The 20,087-nt window shown below is 40.8% G+C and overlaps 1 protein-coding gene across 4 annotated transcripts in view; it reads right to left on the reverse strand.

Annotated features, from left to right (window-relative positions):
- CPLANE1 (ciliogenesis and planar polarity effector complex subunit 1) overlaps positions 1 to 20,087 on the reverse strand; it is a 65,316-nt gene that overhangs the window by 5,271 nt on the left and 39,958 nt on the right. For 3 of the 4 annotated variants that reach the window (XM_054054235.1, XM_054054231.1, XM_054054230.1), the window contains 14 exons: positions 19,750 to 19,842; positions 14,230 to 14,342; positions 13,784 to 13,982; positions 13,268 to 13,512; positions 12,344 to 12,437; positions 11,270 to 11,431; positions 9,849 to 9,879; positions 7,857 to 7,988; positions 5,881 to 6,046; positions 4,161 to 4,222; positions 3,561 to 3,725; positions 2,338 to 2,447; positions 1,910 to 1,993; positions 313 to 482 (listed from right to left, as the gene is read on the reverse strand). In XM_054054235.1, the coding sequence (XP_053910210.1) occupies positions 313 to 482; positions 1,910 to 1,993; positions 2,338 to 2,447; positions 3,561 to 3,725; positions 4,161 to 4,222; positions 5,881 to 6,046; positions 7,857 to 7,988; positions 9,849 to 9,879; positions 11,270 to 11,431; positions 12,344 to 12,437; positions 13,268 to 13,512; positions 13,784 to 13,982; positions 14,230 to 14,342; positions 19,750 to 19,842 (1,826 nt within the window). The remainder of the gene's footprint in view (positions 1 to 312; positions 483 to 1,909; positions 1,994 to 2,337; positions 2,448 to 3,560; positions 3,726 to 4,160; positions 4,223 to 5,880; positions 6,047 to 7,856; positions 7,989 to 9,848; positions 9,880 to 11,269; positions 11,432 to 12,343; positions 12,438 to 13,267; positions 13,513 to 13,783; positions 13,983 to 14,229; positions 14,343 to 19,749; positions 19,843 to 20,087) is intronic. The other variant, XM_054054232.1, reaches the window with a different exon arrangement.

Consider the following 20,087-nt stretch of genomic DNA (forward strand, 5'->3'; position numbering starts at 1 on the left):
GGCCTTTTATAATTTTTGTAGCCCTCCTCTGGACCTGCTCCAAAAACTCCATGTGTTTCCTGTGCTGAGGGCCCCAGAGCTGGACACCATACTCCAGGGGGGGATCTCAACAGAGCAGAGCAGAGGGGCAGAATCACCTCCCTTGACCTGCTGGCTACGCTTCTTTCGATGCAGCCCAGGATACAGTTTGGCTTTCTGGGCAGCGAGTGCACACTGACACATTACTCCACATGCATGTTTTAAATAAAGCAGAAGTAAACAAAGTGATAAATATAGGTATCTAATTATTCCTAGAATAAGCAGACATCCTACCTGAAACAAAGAGTCATGAGTATCTTGAAGTATTCTTTGGATATCATCAGGCACAGTCCAAGGACTCACTAAGTCTCGCTCAGACTCTGGATCTACATCGTCTGTCTGAACTGCAGTGGCAACACGTGGAGGCTTTTGTTTTGATGTTCTGCTTACTCTGTACTCAGCAGCTGAGGAGAAAACAGGCCAACCATAGCACTGTAACATTTCTTGCTGTTTTCGTCTGAACATCTTGACATTTTTCCAAGAGCAGAAGCTCCAAGTTCTAAGTACTGAGGTCATGTGTAAATACATGAAGAAACACCATACCCTCTTATCTTGAACAGATGAGGGACTTCAGGCAAGAAAATGCTGCTGCTCCCTCCCAGCCTCATGCTCTGAACTGCCTTCCCAGGGCAGAACATGAAGTGGAATAGAACTATTCAGGGTGCATACAGCATCCAGGTCCTGTAGTACTGTTTCCAAAAAGGGACACTGCTACATTATTTAATAGCAAGATAAAACTATACTTGCACAAACTGGATTTGTGCCTCTAATAAGACATGGAACTTTAGTGTAACCCTTATCAGTGAAAGGATACACTGGAGAAATAGATACAAGAAAGTAATGTAACTTCAGAGAAAGATCAACCTGCAATTAGAGTTTTAATAGAGAATGTATGCAACAGGAGAATGACTTTCCACCTGTGTAGAGGTGAGAAGTGATTCAGGAAAAACATCTATCTTAAGCTTACTACTGCTTCTCTCTCTTTCCTGCACTGTCAGCCCAAAAAAAATGACACTTGACTAGACAAACAGGATCTCTATAAAGCCACTAGTATAATTCTACTGTAAAGGAGAATGGAATCAACCCACAATATTTCCTAAATTTCAGACTGATTCTGCCTGCAATCTTTCTCTATCTGATCAGAAATTCTGCTCATGTAATCAAGTCCTGCATCTGTTAAAGCATTTGATTGGGAAGAAAAATTCATGTGAAGAAACTTTTTTGGATCCAGACCTACACAAACTGGCATAGGGAAAAAGGATCAGTAAAATCCAGTTGTTTTTTTAAACCAGTTCCGTTATAAATTTTTCCACTCTAATATTACAAGTTCGTATCTTAAATAGACACTGCACAGAGGGGTAACAAAGACAATTCCCATTTTAAAGAGCTCAGAAAGTAAGCAGCATAGAAAGGTAATGGAAAGACACAATACATGTGCGCTATATACTGCTAACAAACTCTTTCTCTCTCTGGGTTTCAGCTGAAAGACTCAAGCCCTCTGCCCCTCATCCCTTTGTAATGCCTGCTTCAGGAAATCACTGAAATCTAGCACATTTGCTTCAGTAACCTTGGAAGGCCACCTACCTAAAACCATTCAGAAGGCAAACAGAGGTGATTGATTCATTGATTGATTAAAAGCTTTCACAAGTTTCTAATGAAAAGGATTCTTATGTGGGAAAAAAATTATTTTTATTCTTCAAAACCAGGACTGCATCCTAGGCCTGTGTTGCATAAATTCTACCCAGCATGTGTTCTGAATTGTGTTCTCTGTGTCTTATTTTCCCCTGTATTATGTAGCAAAACAGTACTGCAACTGTCCTTCGTAACTTACAGTGTCTAGAATTAAGAAGACAATTTGCAGCATTTCTCATTCTTCCTCTGGAAGTACTTTTCTGTAGGACCATAGAGGCATTTCCTGGAGAGACACAGAAAGCACTTCTTCTGTTAGGTGAGGTAGATCAAAACCACTGAAAAGATACTTCAAGATTTTAATCTGTGAGTTTGCTTCCTGGATTACAGTGTACTCTTGCTATGGCAAATTAAGCTACTTTGGATTTAGGAAGAGATGATAAGGAAAGATAATACTCATCATTTAACAGGCCAATGACAGCACAGTTGCAAAAGCCTTGGGGCAGGAAACCTCCAGGATTGTAAATCTGACCTTCTACATAGGTATCAAAGCTCCTCCCTCCCAAGATCTGGTAGTAACTTGGAGATTGTATTCAGGATGTGCCTTAATTAAGAAAGGTCTGTTCTTACCCCTGGACTGTGTTAAACCAAAAGCTGGGGTGAAACGGTGCACTTTTTGACCAAAGCTGGGTTTGGCAGCAACTCTCCTTTCTGACAGAACAGGACTGTTCGGATGCTGTCTACAATAACAATAATTAAAAAAAAAAAAAAAATCAAACCAACGACAAAGCCCAATTACCACTGTCTACCACATAGCTTAGATCTAACACAGCTTATTCAGACAAGATAAAAGGCCATAGAAATCACCTTCAGAACACTTAGCTGAGGATCAGCACCACACACTACTTGTGAGGCCAATAAGCCTCACCAGAATGAGCAGTACTGGCAATCACAGTGAAGACATATCAAATTGGCTTTACAAAAAAAGTTTAGGTCCAACAAAACTTTTTAGTTATAAGTTACTGCCATTCCTAAGATGGCTTTCTCCATTACATTCCTTAGCACTTCTGACTCTGGCAGGGCTGATGTAATTAAACTGCCATTGGACAGCACCTGCAGGCTCTGTACAGTACTGACAGCATACAATGTTTTGCTAAAAAAAGATAAAAATTATTTAAGTCTGGAAGTTACAGGATTATCTCGCGTTACAGTTCCGGCTACAGTTCTGTTTACTCTGGAAAACATAAAATTGTATGTAGAAGAAGTATACTGCAAAATGTACCTGGATTTTATATATATACCTGACATTAACAACATCGAGTAACAAAAATGTACCAAGTTATAATACTCAAATACCACCATATCCTCAAAAGGCAATATGCACCAAAGTGCAAAGGAACAAGTAAAATTCTAAGTAATGAACAAAATTAGAAAGTAAGAGAATAAATATGAGTTTTCTGAACTCTGATTTATGTAGTCTATATGCGCACACAGTATTATTTTTATTTGCTCCTTGCATGTTACTAGTTGAGATCATTAACTCTGTTGCTGACGAGAGTCCAGTGGAATTGCTGTTGAGTGGAATGGGTTAGGATGTCGATTACAGCTCTGACACTAGAGCTGGCTCATTCTGTGCTCCAAAAGGGATTTTAAGGCTCCCTCTGAGATTTACACTAGGGATTGTAAGCAAACTGGTGCAAGAACTCAAGACTCCTCTGGTCCAGACAAAGTGTATCTTTGATTTTGCTTCCCCCAAGCAAATCCCATGTCAACTAGCAAGAAATTGTGGACAAAATCGAAGCGTGGTAAAGATGCCAGTACACCAGTGCAGGCTGAATGCTTGAAGTTGTTACCCTGTAGTGGATGCCATACGCCGTTCTCTGTACTCCTGAGGTGATCTTGTCCTGGATAACGGTCTGTGTTCATTTGCAGGTAATGGCACTTTTTCAGATAACATTTCATTCATCAGGGAAAGTGCTTGTGATATTCTCATTCTGTGATGTTTAGAAAACATGGCTCTATTGAGAAGGCAAACATAATATTACATATTAACTCATGCTATTGCTCATTTAATTGCAGCTGGCTTGCAAGTCTTGTAAATCTACATGGCAAACAGAATAGAAGAATATATTTTTGCAATTTCAGGGAAGAGATACTAACCCTTTTGAGCTAATTAATAAAAAGTTCAAACATCTATTAACACTGGGTTTGTCACAAGGAATGAGTCACAGTTGGGGGGGGGAAGAGAAAAAGTTATATTTGGAAAGTGAAAAAAAGTCAAAGGATGAAAAATATTCAGTGTTCCTAAGTGGTAAAACAAACACGAATTATTTATGCTTTTTGTTGAAATGCCATTCATATTGGAAGTTTCATAGACAAGACAGTTAAAACTACTTCATCCTTAATTGCATTAATATATAAGAATGCCACAAGTTACATTTATAGCAACTTACTTGTCTTTTTCTTCTTTCTTCTTTTGCAATAGTTTAATATCCTTTGAAGTAAGTCTACCATGCTGTGTAAGAAAGTATAATAATCATTAAATTATTCTCTATCATGGTCTCATTCCAATTTCTCTCAAAACGTAGACCGATTTGACTTTTAAGTTACTGTTCAAGACACCCTCCAGAATGAAAAACAATATGAAAGCTTATGGTCCTACCATGATAGTCAGATAAGACTCCCAAGCTCTAAAAATACACTGAAAGCTTGCAGCCACACCTTCCATAGCTCATATGGTCAAAATATTAACATTCCTAAGGAGATGTCTTCACTGTCATGCTCTATGTTTCAAATGGCTCCACCCTCAGTTTCCTAAAAATCAGTGACATTCTGAACAATAACTACTTTAAAAAACAAGGCAAGATTGCATGTTGACCAGTGTTTGCTAGAGTACAATTTGAATTTTGTGATGCTTTCTTCTAAAAATAACCCACCAGAAGCTGAGAATCCATCCATCTAATGATTTCAGGAGAAAAGCCTGTAACAAAAGCATCCAGGGTATATTTATGGTTGGCAACATAGAGAGATACAGGACTCATTCTCCCTGAATCGCTTCTCTCTACACATGTGCAAAAGAGCACCCAGGTTCAATGCTGAAAGACTGTTTTAAAAGGAGGTGAAATATTGTATTTCACAGATGAGATCTGTTACTTTTTCTAGGAGTGAATACAATTGAAGCATTTACTAACAGGAAGCTTTCGCACTTCACAGGTTTCTTGCTTGGGAGTTGAAACCAGCAGAGCTTCAGCATGGAAGCATTTACAGCACATCCAGCATTTAACTGATGAGTAAAAAGTATAGGGATGTATTTGCTGTAGGTAGGTCTCATGTTCTGTAAGTCTGGAGGCTCCCCTGACTCAGCATTATCTTTTCAGATCCCAACAGTATTCAATTGACAAAGGTGTATTTTAGGACATAACACTGATTGGGAAATTATTTCTGCAACACTTCTGTACCTTCTTCTCCAGCTATTTCCAGCACAGTGCAGTTCAGAAGTGATGTATTGGGCCAAAAAGGTGTTTTTACTAGTTAAACTTAAAATGTAAAAAATTCTGTGAGGGAAGGAATTCTTTGCTGAGCCTGTATTGAAACCAGCCTTCAAAAAAAAAAAAAAAGATCACCAGGTACTTCAGATATATGCCACATTCTAGCACCTCTGCTGACACTCTGTAACTGCGTACACTTCTCTGTGTGTGAATGATAAGGATGGTGCTCTCAGTATCCTATCATATTCATAAAGGATGATGGCACCTGAACTCTGCTTTGAGGGGTTTTGGGACATGTCAGGAAAGATGAAACACGATGCAAACACATCTTTACAACTCCTGCAGTTATCACGCCCTGACAAAACACGGCTTTTATCAGTGAATGTTTGAGCTATATCCATTACAGTCGGGTGACTGGCTATACTTCCTGAAACTAGAGCGGGGGGACAGGTCATAATTGCCACCTGCAGTGAACTGTCATTATTGCAGCCTGTGAAGAACACTCGTATATTCGCTTACTGATCACCTCTGACACAGCTATGCCCAGTTCCAATAAAATTACACATATAAACAAACAATATTAAAACAGGAAAAAAATCACCATTAGCCTTTACCTTACCTACCCAAACAATCAATACTTGTACAATACCTGACAGTTACTCTTCAAGATACCCATTATTCTTACCCCATTCTTTTTTTGATTGAATGGATTATGCTCCTTCTGTCTTTGTTCATCCAGCTTCCTCATATATTCTCTCATCCTTTCTTTTCGTTTTTTTTTCATCCATGCTTGTATCTCCTTCCTCTCCTTTTCTGTTTTTTGAGAACGTCCAGCAGCAGAATCATGAAACCTGAGAGCAGTCGTAAACGGGAAATAATCTAAGACACCCTTTGAATTGCTGATGATGGCAGCTACGCATGAGACAATAAAGATACTACAATCCCTTTAAAATGCTGACTCAGCTGAAAGTGTAAGTAATGAACAATGGGGAAATCTTCTGCAAAATTTTACTTCATAAAATCGTGGCACACAAGTAATTTCCAAGGTTTTCCCAAAATTTTTCTTCGTTTTGTCTATTACAGTCAGATAACAGGACCAAAGCTTTAAATGGGGACAATCTGTTATTGTGTTTATAGGATACCTGGAACAGGAAAGAAAGTCACTCTGCTCTAATCTGTCATTTTTAAGTGTGTATGGTATTAAGTACCCAAAATGAAAAAAAGACCAGTGAAATTCTATCATCCCTTTTTTCCCCTCTCCTCAACCTATAAGATCCTTCACAAGTCTATCTGTACAGAGTAATTTAAAAAAAATAACTCAGAATACTAACAATGCAAAACCACAGCCGACGGAATGCTTACGTAATTACATCTTCAGAGTTCTTCAGAAATATTTATTAAGTCACCTTGCAAGAGTCTTTAAAATAAGCAAGCTGGATAATAAATACTTTCTTCACGTAAAACTAAAAGCACTGACCTAGGAATTAAACAAGATTTTCCAAGAGAAGTGTTCCAATTGTTTTGCAGTCCATTTTGGAACTTCTCAAATTTTCAAGACTGGTAGGCACTAATAATTCCAGAATCAACACAAAATATAAGTGTAGCAAAACAAGATATGTTAGTAGCTGCCGTTCAAATGAATGCTCGTGGATTGAAGCTGTAAAGACCTCAAGGGATCTGAACAACTTTGACACCTTTAAAAGTGATTTACTTTTAGAGAAGTGTCATTATCAGAAGTATTCACAGCTACATGTGAAAATAAGTACATGAAACTGATCTGCTTCGAGGTCTTTCGTTGGGTTTGTTTAAATACTGCTTGAATACATTTCTGAAATTTTGAAAATATTCACATAACTCCACAAAACCATCCAGCTAGCAACATTTTTATGTTGATGCTGTCATTACATTTGGAATTCCTAGAAAATCACAAAGATGTTATGATCTCTGCACAGATTCAGATTTGAAGCGCCTGAGCAACTTTTAGTATTTGAATAAATGTGAGAACAAGTAAACCAGAGCACTACACTCTGCTTAAAGGAGCTACGAGAACACCTTGAAACAGGTATCTTAAACTGGTGTGAACCGTTGTACCAACACAACAGTTTGTTTGGCACCCTGAACAGCTCTACTTTTGCCTTGTACTGGTATCATCAACAGGTGTAGGAAACATCTGTAATTTCAATCTATCTCAGCAAAGAAAACAGCTGATTTTATAATTGACAGTCAGGAAGGTATAGAAATCTCCATCAAAGAGAAGAACTTGACAAGCTGGAGTCTGGGGCTGGAAGCTTCTGAAGTTGCTTTGCCACTGACAGGAAGAGTCTATTCTGCCTTTCAGAAGTGCTTTAGAAGACTCCAGTCCCCCGGGTTGAACAGAAACTGCTGCATATATAGAGCTGTGCTCCAGCCCATACCTGGTAGAAGACGGAACAAGCAAGCAGGAAGGAAAGAATTCTAAAACTAAAATAATAAAAAACAATTAGCATATTTGAGGACAACAGCCAGTAAAACAGTGGCTATTAAACACTTCTCATGGTCTCAATGACATAAACTCAAATTACATGCCTGCATCCACTATTCACAGCATGTGAGCTATGAGAATAATAACCAGGGTTAAAATGTCTTAACTAACACGTAATGAAAAAACAGCTATGGTATTACCTAGAGATTTTCTTAGCTTGTATTTTCGTAAAGCCCAGCTCTGATGGAGAGATGTCACCTTCTACTACAAGATCACTAATGAGGTCATTAACACCACTCAGACCAGTAATTTGCAGAGGATCTTCTAAAGAGCTTAAGGAGGAAAAAAACATTACTAATTAGAAGCAGAACACTTCTGTAAGAATAACAAGATAAAATCCTTCCTTTTGTATTTCAAATGAGAATATTCAGGTTGCTTTACAGAAGCCTTTGAACTGAATTTTCTTTCCCCTACATCCAGCTGTGTTAGTGCACACATACAATACCTGGATAATGTGTGTAGTTGCACTGTCCTTAAGAAGCTGCCAGCCATCGCCTCAGCTCCACCATTATCACATACACCTCAGCCAACTTTGTAGGTCCTCAGTGAAAATGGGACAAAACGAGCGAGACCTCTCTCGCTGAGACCAACATCAGCGGTATGGCAGCAAAGAGGGCTTTTAATAGACCATCCACAAATATGGCCCCATCCAGAGCTGAACTGCCTAATCTCCACTGGGGTACACCTGCATGGCTGGCACAGAGGATCCCAAGCCCAGCATCCCTGAAGGCAAGGAGCACCCACAGGGTTTGTAATGCTGCACATGAGGCTGCGGGATGCTACCAGTTTCAGGAACCTCAACTCTCACTCACCTTCTGAGTGAAAATTAGTGTAACTAAGAGAATAGTTTTACCTAAATTCTGCCCATTTCTTTCCTCTCTTTTAATTGATTGCTCTCAATAGAAAAATTCATTTAATGCACAAGATGATTTGAGTTTTGAAATCTTCAGCTTGTTGCTTTACGCTATACATATAGCAACTCTTCAAAACTTTCTGATGATAGTTAGCCTCAGTGGACAACTATTAGCAGCAGTTAAACGCATCTCATAGAATCATGGAATCACAGAATCATAGAATGGTTTGAGTTGGAAGGGACCTTAAAGATCATCTATTTCAACCCCCTGCCATGGGGAAGACACCTCCCACTGGATCAGGCTTCTCAAGGCCCCATCCAACCTCACCTTGAACACCTCCAGGGATGAGGCACTCATAACTCCCCTGGGCAACCTCTGTGAGGGCCTCATCAGTGAGGTGGTGAAGAATTTCCTTCTTATGGCTAGTCTAAATCAGCCCCTCTTCAGTTTATACCCATTGCCCCACCTCCTATCACTGCATGCCTTTATAAAAAGTCCCTCCCCAGCTTTCCTGTAGCTCCTTCAGGTAACTGGAAGCTATAAGGTCTCCTTGAAGGCTTCTCTTCTCCAGGCTGAATAACCACAACTCTCTCAAGCCTGTCCTCGTATGGAAGGTGCTCCAGCCCTCCGGTCATTTTCATAGCCCTCCTCAAGACCTATTCCAACAGTTCCATAACCTTCTTATGTTGAGGATGACAGACCTGGACACAATACTCCAGATGAGGTCTCACAAGATCAGAGTAGAGGGGCAGAATCCTCTCCCTCGCCTGCTGGCCACGCTGCTTTTGGTGCAGCCCAGGACACAGTTGGCCTTCTGGGCTGTGAGCGCACATTGTCGGCTCATCGACCAGCACCCCTAGGTCCTTCTCTGCAGGGCTGCTCTCAATCACATCATTCCCCATCGTGTACTGAAATCATGTATTGCCCCATCCCAGGTGTAGGGCATTGCACTCAGCCTTGTTGAACCTCCAGCTTGCTCAAAACACGTGATTTGCAACAGGAGAAATAACAGATGCATATAACCAAAAGCAGCATCTACAGTAACAGCTGTTATTCATAATTAGCAACTTTGAATGTTCTGCAACCTTTGGATAAAGTAAATCTAACAGGCACTACCAAAGTCAGGGTAAATATCGGAAATTAACTAATAAAAGTCCTTAATTCAGTTTGAAAATGAATGCCTACATGAGTAAGTGATGGTTCCACCTTGACAGTGCCCTTTGAGGTAGGAATTTAAACTAAACCAATTTTCAACAAAACCAACATTAAAATACATACCAATCACGTGCATCTCCGCTTATCTGCAACTCTGAAACAGAAACAGCCTTTATTAATAAAAGCCTTGCACTGGTACATAATCTAGTAGAAAATTTATTAAGTAGCCTGTGGCATAAAATAGAAAAATATATCAATCTTGAATATGTTGACATTAAAAATAAATTAATATTGTACATAGGCTTAATGATCTGTGAGAAAGCATACAAACATGGTTAATACAGTGTCTTCAGAGTGTATTTATTAACAGCTCTCTGGCTGACACATATTGTTTTGCTAGGAAGATGAAATTGCTGTTGCCAGTTTTCTGCCATGATCAAACTAAGCTTACCAGTTTCAACTGGAAAGGTCTGCTCTAATTGACTACACAGTGTTTTACAGAACATCATTAACAATGGCAACTTACTTCAAGAAGCCAGGCTATGAACTCCTGAAATTCAGAAACTGTGGCTAAAGAGCAGTATGGATGCCTTGAAATGAAGAGCACTATTATCCTTCTTAAGCTAATCTGTATGCTCAAAAATTATAGTTGCAACTTAGTATCACCTACAGTCTTCTTACCTTGCAAGTAAGAAGTTCAGAACTAAAGAAAAAACTGTGTCTTACTGTTTATAAATTTTATCTAAGTGTGCACATCACCTGAGACTCACTTCTGCTGTATGCAGATAGAGGAACCACGTTTTAACGCCTTTTAAGATAGATTGCTGCAAATGTAACTGTCAAATGCATGTTTACCTGAACAGAGTATATATAATTTTTAGAAGGTGGAATGCAAGCAATAAAGGCAATATGCAGACAAAACAAGAAATACATTTTTAAATACAGGTAATGGGTTGCTTGCATGATGACTTCTTTTAATGCTACTGCAGCCTTCATAATTGCAAAAATCAATTCACCATCAATTTGCAAAACTGAAATGAGACCTCAAAATAAGATAGTTACTGTATAGTGACAGAACTATTTATTTCAATGATGTGAGTTGGATTTAACTTAGGTATGACATCTCCAGAACACAGGAGGATGACACAGATGATAAGGACGCTTTGGAAGGAAGCTCTGAGTGTTCTGCAGCACTGTGCCTATTCATGTACACTTAACTAAAACATTACAAGTCAGCAAAAGTGATGAGTTTCAGAAACGGACCCAAAGTTATCAATTTTCTTTCAATAATGGTGAACTGGAGTGTAAGCATAATTCACTGCTGAACTATTTCCAAAGCTTAGTGATACTGTTCTGTCATGTCATAATCAGTGTACATCCGTTCTAAATAATGCAATCAAGAAAGACTCACAGACAAATTTTAAAGGTAAGTGGCACTACATAACAGTCTGTAAAACAGCAACGAGAAAGTATGGCACCGGGAAGAAAAAGCTTACTCATTTTTAAAAGGAGAAAAAGGGAAAAATAAACATTAAAGACTATACCAGAAGATGACTTTATGCCACCGGGAAATTTAGAAGCAGGGGCTGCAGTGGCAGGAGAGTGTACTTCCAATGAAGTATAACTGGATTTGTGACTTTCCAAGTTTAAGCCCTCCTTCAGACCATCTGTAACATCTTCAATATTCATACCACTCAAATAATGTTCTGATTCCGTGAAAACAAAAAAAGAAGTAATTAGTGCAGACCAACATAAAAAACGCCATGATGCAAAAACTTACTTTTTAGTGGCATATTCAGTTATCTGTCAAACCCAGAACAATCTGAACCTGGATCAGCTGTGCCTATCTATGCAACGGCACCACCAGAGCTGTGATATATGTACTAGTCCTGTACATGTGAACAAAAAAAACCTAAAAGACAAAAAAACCCTAAACTACGAGTTCCTCTTTATGAGGATGACAGACTTCTTAAATATTGTCTTATGTATAAATACAGATTTAGCCATGATTTGGTTCTACCAATTGGCTTTGTGTCAACTTTATGAGTAGATCAGACTATGTTTTGGTATAAATATAAAACAGACCTAGCATGCTCCTTCTCGGCACAGTACAGTAGCTATAAGTAAACAGGTACTACTGAGTCAATTGCTACATAAACAATAAATTATTAAATATACCAGATACAGAAAAAGTTAAGCTGATGTAAGATTTCCATAAAATCATCAGGCATTGCAGCTAAATAGCCACCAAAGATACATGAAAGAAGTTTATTTATATACACAGAGAAAACTGAGGACAAATTTGATATACTTTTACATTAGCAAGGAATGCTCTCATAAGCAGCATGTTTTGATTTTATGGTACAACAGAAATACATACTATTGTTTTTAAAAACCTATACCCAAATCCTGCATTACAGTTCTGGAAATGATCAAAGTGTAGATAATCTCAAATTCTTTTTGTTGAAGCAGCACTCATAATATTCAGGTATTTTTGATTTTTGGTGCATATTTAAATAACCTTTTGGGATTGCATTGAACTTCAGTGGTAATTAAAAATCAGTCAAGTCTAATATGCAATTGCAAGTTTATTATCCTGCTGTTAACTGAACACATACCATCATTAGTGATTCCAGCATCCTCAGAGAATGAAGGACGAGCACCAACGTCTGAATTTGCAGCCATTTCAAAATCTTCTATTGTTTTCACCAGCTACAAATGAACCTCAAAAACTAAGTAACCATATACTTTTCAAGGCATTACCAAGACTTACATATACATATGAACTGTATTATTCTTGTGAAAAGTTTTACTCCTATTGATCATATTATTTTTATTTTAAAAACAGCTCAAGTTTTCCAATGTACCTTATCTTATTGGCTCATTCTTAGGTTAGTCACTCCCAGTTTGCTCTAAGCATAATTAAACAGTCAAATTAACGTGAAGAAATAAGTGCCTGCATTGCCCATTTTACATACACCTGAAGTCAGCCACACCTGAAGTTTTAAGCAAAATAAACTACATACAGTATTAGAAGGTCAGTCTGTTGAAAATTTTTAACTTTTTACTGTTACCCCCGTCACGATCTACAAAACAGTAACTTCTGAATTACATGTAAGATCATCTGAATGCATTTATTCTACTCCTATATTTACATCTATAAAAGCACTAAAAATGCGAATATTTTATGAAATACATAGGAACAGGTTCCAGAAATAGTCATATAATGTTCTGGAGAGTCACAACCACAAAGAATCTTTGCCAAGAGGTTGTCCTGCTCTGCCTGAACATTCATGTTATTCCTTTTTCCCAATTCCGAATAAATTAAATATATTCTGCCTATTCACCACGAACATCACCATTCTGGCCAGTATTTTGTCCCCTATAAGCAACCACGTTGGCCAATAGATATAGCACTAAAGGTGAGAGATCTCTGTATTTTTCTCAATCTCTCTCAACATATACTAAGCAGATTTGAAAACGCATCATTCCTAAATGTAAATTTTGTCTTTAGCTGACAACACTCAACAGTCAGAACTTACCAATCTGGCATTTCTGAAATCCACCTCCATATTTTCTGTTATCTTTTGTAGTGCCTGTAATTGCATATCCATTTCCTTCTGCTTTGTGGAAAAGTATTCTTTGCCGATTACTTTAGATGGAAGCCCTGAAGAGGGTAAAGTTCTATCATCTTCATATACTATGTTCCAAGTCACACTATCTCTAGCAGAATCCAACTTCTTATCTCCCTTTTGCACTTGGCTTGATACAATTTTCACATGATGATCTTGAAAGAAAAAAAAAAGTCCACGAACATCATTGAATAAACTGCAAATATTTAAGTTCTACAAGTAACAGGCATAGCTGTGCTGTAACTAGTAGTATGTTTTAGGAGGCAGGATTTGTCACAACAGAAGTCAAATGTGTAAATGTTTTGACATATAAGTGAAAAAGCAGAAGTTAAGTTGGGGAAAGGCTGCAGGTTTTCTGTGGGAGATGAGAGTATTACAACAAAAGCATACAGCTTATTTTCTTGATTTAAAAATGAAATGGTTTACCTTTCTGCTGAAGCACTTCAGGTGGAATTGGATCAGTAACAGCAGCTGCCACATGATGAAATTCTGCAGTAGATGGAATTTCAAATTTCTCATTTTGCTCTGCAGTGGCTCTCTCTTCTGCAGACTCAGGTATCATGGGCAAATTGTTAAGGATGTCACCATCTTCAATGTCAATCACACTGATATATTCATGTCCACCCTAAACAAGAATAGGAAGAATTATACAGTACACGTTTTGCATACGTTGTTCACAGTACATTGTTAACCATTTACCTCTTACCACTTTGAGTTAGAAGTCTTTTTTGTTTTGGAGACAAAATTAATACAATCTTTCTTACTGTATTATACAACTGACTCATGCAAACATAAAGAACACAAACTCATGGCGTATAAGAAATGGTATATTTAACATTTATTTTAACCAACATGTACATTTGATTACTAACCAAACCGGGTGCATCCGACAGAAAGGACTGTAAAGGTCTCTCACTCATTTCAGCAGGGAATCCCAGGTTTAAATACATGTCTGGTGGTCGTATCTCATGGGTATTAGATGGTTCTACGAGAGAGGAATAATAATCAGTATGATGTTTACAGAAAAATTCACAAAACTTAAGAAAAACTATTTGGAAACAGGTATGCATTCTCTAAATGCTAAAAAAAAAGCTTTGGCTAACATTTATTTTAAAAAATAAAGACTGACAATGTAGCTTAAAAGGTTCCTTTAATGTTTTCTTCTAACAATAAATTAAAAAATTATTTTTCATTTTGGTGATAAATCACCAGAAAAATACCAAAAAGACTAAAATCAAACTAACACACTGCAATTGAAATTGCTATTAATTTCAATTCCCCTCTGAACAGGTTAAAAAAAATAAAAACTTGTATCTTTATTTGATCAAAATAAATTATAGTACTTGGCTAGAAAGATGTCTAATAAACGATCTGAAAAGAGATCACATGATCCAGTAAAATAATCTTCCAAATCTCTCGAATTTTAAAAGAAAGGAACAGTTAATAGGCTCACATGCTGCCATAGGGGAAATACTTAGGTACTGAATTCCACACAGTACAATTTATCGAAGATTTATAAAATGAGGGGAGAAAACCCAAAACAAAATAAATCTTTAACCCCAAATCAAAGTTACCTTCTATTTTCTGTTCTACAAACTGATCCAAAGGATCACAGAATCACAGAATCACAAGGTTGGAAAGGACCCACTGGATCATCGAGTCCAACCATTCCTAACACTCCCTAAACCATGTCCCTCAGCACTTCATCTACCCGTTCCTTAAACACCTCCAGGGAAGGTGACTCGACCCCCTCCCTGGGCAGCTGTTCCAGTGCCCGATGACTCTTACTGTGAAGAATTTTTTTCTGATATCCAACCTGACCCTCCCCTGACGGAGCTTCAGGCCATTCCCCCTTGTCCTGTCCCCTGTCACTGGGGAGCAGAGCCCAGCTCCCTCCTCTCCACAACCTCCTTTCAGGTAGTTGTAAAGAGCAATAAGGTCTCCCCTCAGCCTCCTCTTCTCCAGGCTAAACAACCCCAGCTCTCTCAGCCGCTCCTCGTCAGACTTGTTCTCCAGCCCCTCACCAGCTTTGTTGCTCTTCTCTGGACACACTCCAGAGCCTCAACATCCTTCTTGTGGTGAGGGGCCCAGAACTGAACACAGTATTCGAGGTGCGGTCTCACCAGTGCCGAGTACAGAGGGAGAATCACCTCCCTGGACCTGCTGGTGACCCCATTTCTGATACAAGCCAAGATGCCGTTGGCCTTCTTGGCCACCTGGGCACACTGCTGGCTCATGTTCAGTCGCTGTCAACCAGCACCCCCACGTCCCTCTCTTCCATGCAGCTCTCCAGCCATTCTTCCCCCAGTCTGTAGTGCTGCATAGGGTTGTTGTGCCCCAAGTGTAGGACCCGGCATTTGGCCTTGTTAAACCTCATCCCATTGGTCTCGGCCCAGCAGTCCAGCCTGTTCAGATCCCTCTGCAGAGCCTCCCTACCCTCCAGCAGATCCACACTTCCTCCCAGCTTAGTGTCATCTGCAAACTTGCTGAGGGTGCACTCAATGCCTTCATCCAGGTCATTGATAAAGACATTGAACAGAGCCGGACCCAGTACTGAGCCCTGAGGAACTCGACTTGTGACTGGCCTCCAGCTGGAGTTAACTCCATTCTCCACCACTCTCTGGGCCCGGCCATCCAACCAGTTTTCAACCCAGGAGAGTGTACGCCTGTCCAGGCCAGAGGCTGACAGTTTCTGAAGCAGAATGCTGTGAGAAACTGTGTCGAAGGCTTTACTGAAGTCCAAGAAGACTATATCCACAGCCTTTCCCCCATCCAGTAGTCGAGTGATTTTGTCATAGAAGGTGATCAGGTTAGTTTGGCAAGATCTGCCTTTTGTAAACCCATGTTGACTGGGCCTGATCACCCGGTTCTCTTGCATGTGCTTCATGATAGCACTCAAGATTACCTGTTCCATGACTTTCCCTGGCACTGAGGTGAGACTGACAGGCCTGTAGTTCCCCAGATCCTCTCTGCAACCCTTCTTATATATGGGCACAACATCAGCCAGCCTCCAGTCTAGTGGAACTTCCCCAGTCAGCCAGGACCTCTGGAAGATGATGGATAGGGGTTTGGAAAGGACATCCGCCAGCTCCTTCAATACTCTTGGGTGGATCCCATCCGGCCCCATAGACTTGTGGGCGTCTAGCTGGGCAAGCAAGTCTCTAACCGCCTCCTCTTGGATCACGGGAGCCTCAATCTGCCCCTCTAACTCTTGGATTTGTAAACAGAAGGAAGAACTTTCTTTGCTATTAAAGACTGAGGCGAAGAAGGCATTTAGTACCTCAGCCTTGTCCTTATCCCCTGTCACTGTTATTCCTTCTGCATCCAATAGAGACTGGATATTCTCCCTTGGCCTCCTTTTCCTGTTAATGTACCTGTAGAAAGACTTTTTGTTGTCTTTCACAGACTTAGAGAGTTTTAATTCTAGTTGGGCCTTGGCCCTCCTGATTTTTTCCCTGCATAATCTCACTTCGTTCCTGTAGTCCAACCAAGATGCCTGTCCTTTCCTCCAAAGCACATAAAGCTTCTTCTTATTATTGACACATCTTGAGATCTCCCTGCTCCACCAAGCTGGCTTTTCCCCCCGCCGGCTCCTTTTCCGGAACACAGGGATGGCTTGCTCTTGAGCTGCTAGGATTTCATTTTTCAAGAGCGCCCAACCCTCGTGGGCTCCCTTGCCCTGAAGGACTGTTTCCCACGGGACTTTGCTAATCAACCTTCTGAACAGGCCAAAGTCTGCCCTCTGGAAGTTTAATGTGACTGTTTTGCTAACCCCCTTCTTAATCCCACCTAGAACTGAAAACCCTATCATCTAATGATCGCTTAATCCCAGGCGTCCTCCAACCGTCAAATCCCCAACAAGACCTTCTCTATTCACAAACAGCAGGTCTAGGAAGGCACCCTCCCTTGTTGGTTCGCTAACCAGTTGTGCAAGGAAGTTGTCTTCAATACACTCCAGGAACCTCCTAGACTGTTTCCTTTCTGCTGTATTGTACTCCCAGCAGACATCCGGAAAGTTAAAGTCTCCCACAAGGACAAGAGGCAGAGATTTAGAGACTGTCCCCAGCTGTTTATAGAAGAGCTCATCAGCAGCTTCTTCTTGGCTGGGTGGTTTGTAACAGACTCCTATCACAAAGTCCCCTTTCTTGTGGGCTCCTCTGATTTTAACCCATAGGCATTCGATCCCATCCTCACCGTAATCCAGTTCAAGAGTATCAAAGCACTCTTTGACATAGAGGGCTACCCCGCCTCCTTTCCTACCCTTCCTGTCCCGCCTGAAGAGTTTCTATCCCAACATAGCTGTAGTCCAGTTATGTGAGTCATCCCACCACGTTTCTGTGATGGCAATGACATCATAGTCACCTTGCCCTACAACAGCTTCCAGCTCATCCTTCTTATTGCCCATGCTGCGTGCATTGGTGTAAATGCACTTCAGCTGGGCTGATGAACCTTCAGCCCTCGTAAAGGGAAGAGAGTTTATTCTCGATTGACTGGTCCTTGGAATAACTAATTCCACAGACCCAGTTTCATCCTTACTGTCCCCACTTGTACTCGCCCTCACTTGCCCTGTTGTGGTGTACTGGTGGTCCTCTCCAGCACACCATTTCTCAGCCACCGGTTTCCCACTTCCAGGCTCACTCTCAACTAGCCTGGTCTCCTCCCCTTCCCCCTTCACATCTAGTTTAAAGCTCTATTTAAGAGCCTAACTAGATTTTTAGAGATAACTTTAGTCCCCCTTGGAGACAAGTATGACCCATCCCTAGTAAGAAAACCTGGGGGTGGGTGGGTCACCCCATGATCAAAGAAGCCAAAGCCTCTCTCCTCACACCAGGCTCGGAGCCAGGCATTAATCATCTGTATGTTCCTGACCTCCTGTTCCATATTCCTTAGTATTGGGATAGAGCTAAACACCACTTGCGCTCCAGAGCCCTCCATCATCTTCCCTAAAGCCCTGAAGTCTCTTTTGATGGCTTTCAGCTTTCTGCGCTGTAAGTCATCATTACCTATTTGAAATACTAACAGGGGATAGTAATCCGTTTCCTTCACCAAGGAAGGGAGTTTTCTATTGATATCCCTCACTGATGCCCCCGGTAAGCAGCAGACCTCCCTGTGGAGCGGATCTGGTCTGCAGATGGGACCCTCCATTCCTTTAAGAAGGGAGTCCCCTAAGACGATCACTCTCCTCTTTTTCTTGACAGAGGATGTTTTTAGGGCCCTCCGAGGATGCTGGAGCCTAGGGAATGTTTCCAGGCTGTGGGGACCATCTCCTTCTTCCTCTGCTTCTTCCTGGGGGACAGGTTCTACCTGCAGCGTTTCATATTTATTTCTGAGGGCTATCTGGGGGTTAGTTGTCCGGGTGGGGGGAGCAGGTTTCCTGCGCCGGACAGGAACTTGCTGCCATCCCTCATCTCTTGTTCCCCCTGCCTCACAGATTATAGGATCAAGCTGCTCCGCCGCATTGGCTCCAGCAACCTGCTGGGTTTGTGCGAGGGCACTGCTCCAAAGATCTATGTCCCTCTCGCATTCCCTGATAGTCCTTAACCTGTTCACCTCCTCCCTCAGCTCTGCCACCATGTGAAGGAGTTCTGCGACTCGTGCACAGCTCCCACAAGCGTAGCCGGCATCAGAGGCACAGGCTGGTGTGGGAGGGGGGCACTGCCTACAGCCCAGGGTCTGCGTGGCTGCATGGACCCACTGAGGCTCTGTCTGGGTGGCAGTATCCATCCTGCTCGCTGCAGCACCCGGAGCAGTTTTAATCTTCTGCCTGGTAGCCACCATGGTCAGCCACCAGCCTCTCCCTGAGCCCTTCCTGCTCGAACTGCCGCTCAAACTGCCCCTTTGTAATAACGTGCCCCGCACCTCTTTGCCTCGCTCCACTTCGCCGCGCTCCAGTCGCCGTGCTCCCAAGAGACCGTTTAAATGACTGACTGGCAACAAAATTCCTACTCAAAGCTGGAATATTGTAACTTTGCCTATATCTGTTATACAATTTAGCAGATGCATGGAAAAACTGTATAATTAGCGGAGCTACTACAGCGCCATTTCACATGGAGCTGTGATCCACCTTAACTCACCAGCTAATACATTTGGTGTACATAACACCAACTCCCCAAGATGAAGCAGTGCTAAAATCAAGCTGAAATCCACAATGGTACCTTTTCATTCCAGAATACAAAAGCATAGGTATGCTCTACCATGAAAAATTCCAGACAAACTTATAATACTGTTTATGAAAAGTATTTCACATTTGGTTTCACAAAGGTGGATAAATTATCATCTTCTTCTCCATATCCCACATTTAGCTATCTCAACTACAAAAGCCATGCCAAAATTGTAATATTTTTATGGACTTCCCAAACAACAAATTAAGTAGTGAAAGGCTGAAGGCACACCTGACATAGGAACAGACATGACTGGTTCACTACTTTTAACTTCAGAAGCCTCATTTCCAGCACTGATTCCAACATCCTGATATGATTTGAGCACTTGATAGGAAAAAAGACAAAAGCAAAACGTATTAATTTAAAGAAAGTAAAAACACCGGTGATGTTATCTGAATGTACGTTTCTGATTTCCAGGTCACAACCCAGACAAAGTTGAGGGGGAGAAGAAGCAGGGAAACAATTCCAGTCACATGTGAAGCACTGTCTAAAACGCACTTAGATAAAGTGAAAATTAACAGAAGCTTTCAGAAAAAGTCACAGAAGAACTGACTTACAGAAAGCATATG

This window comes from Cuculus canorus, chromosome Z (assembly GCF_017976375.1).
Source record: "Cuculus canorus isolate bCucCan1 chromosome Z, bCucCan1.pri, whole genome shotgun sequence".
NCBI classification, from domain to species: Eukaryota; Metazoa; Chordata; class Aves; order Cuculiformes; family Cuculidae; genus Cuculus; species Cuculus canorus.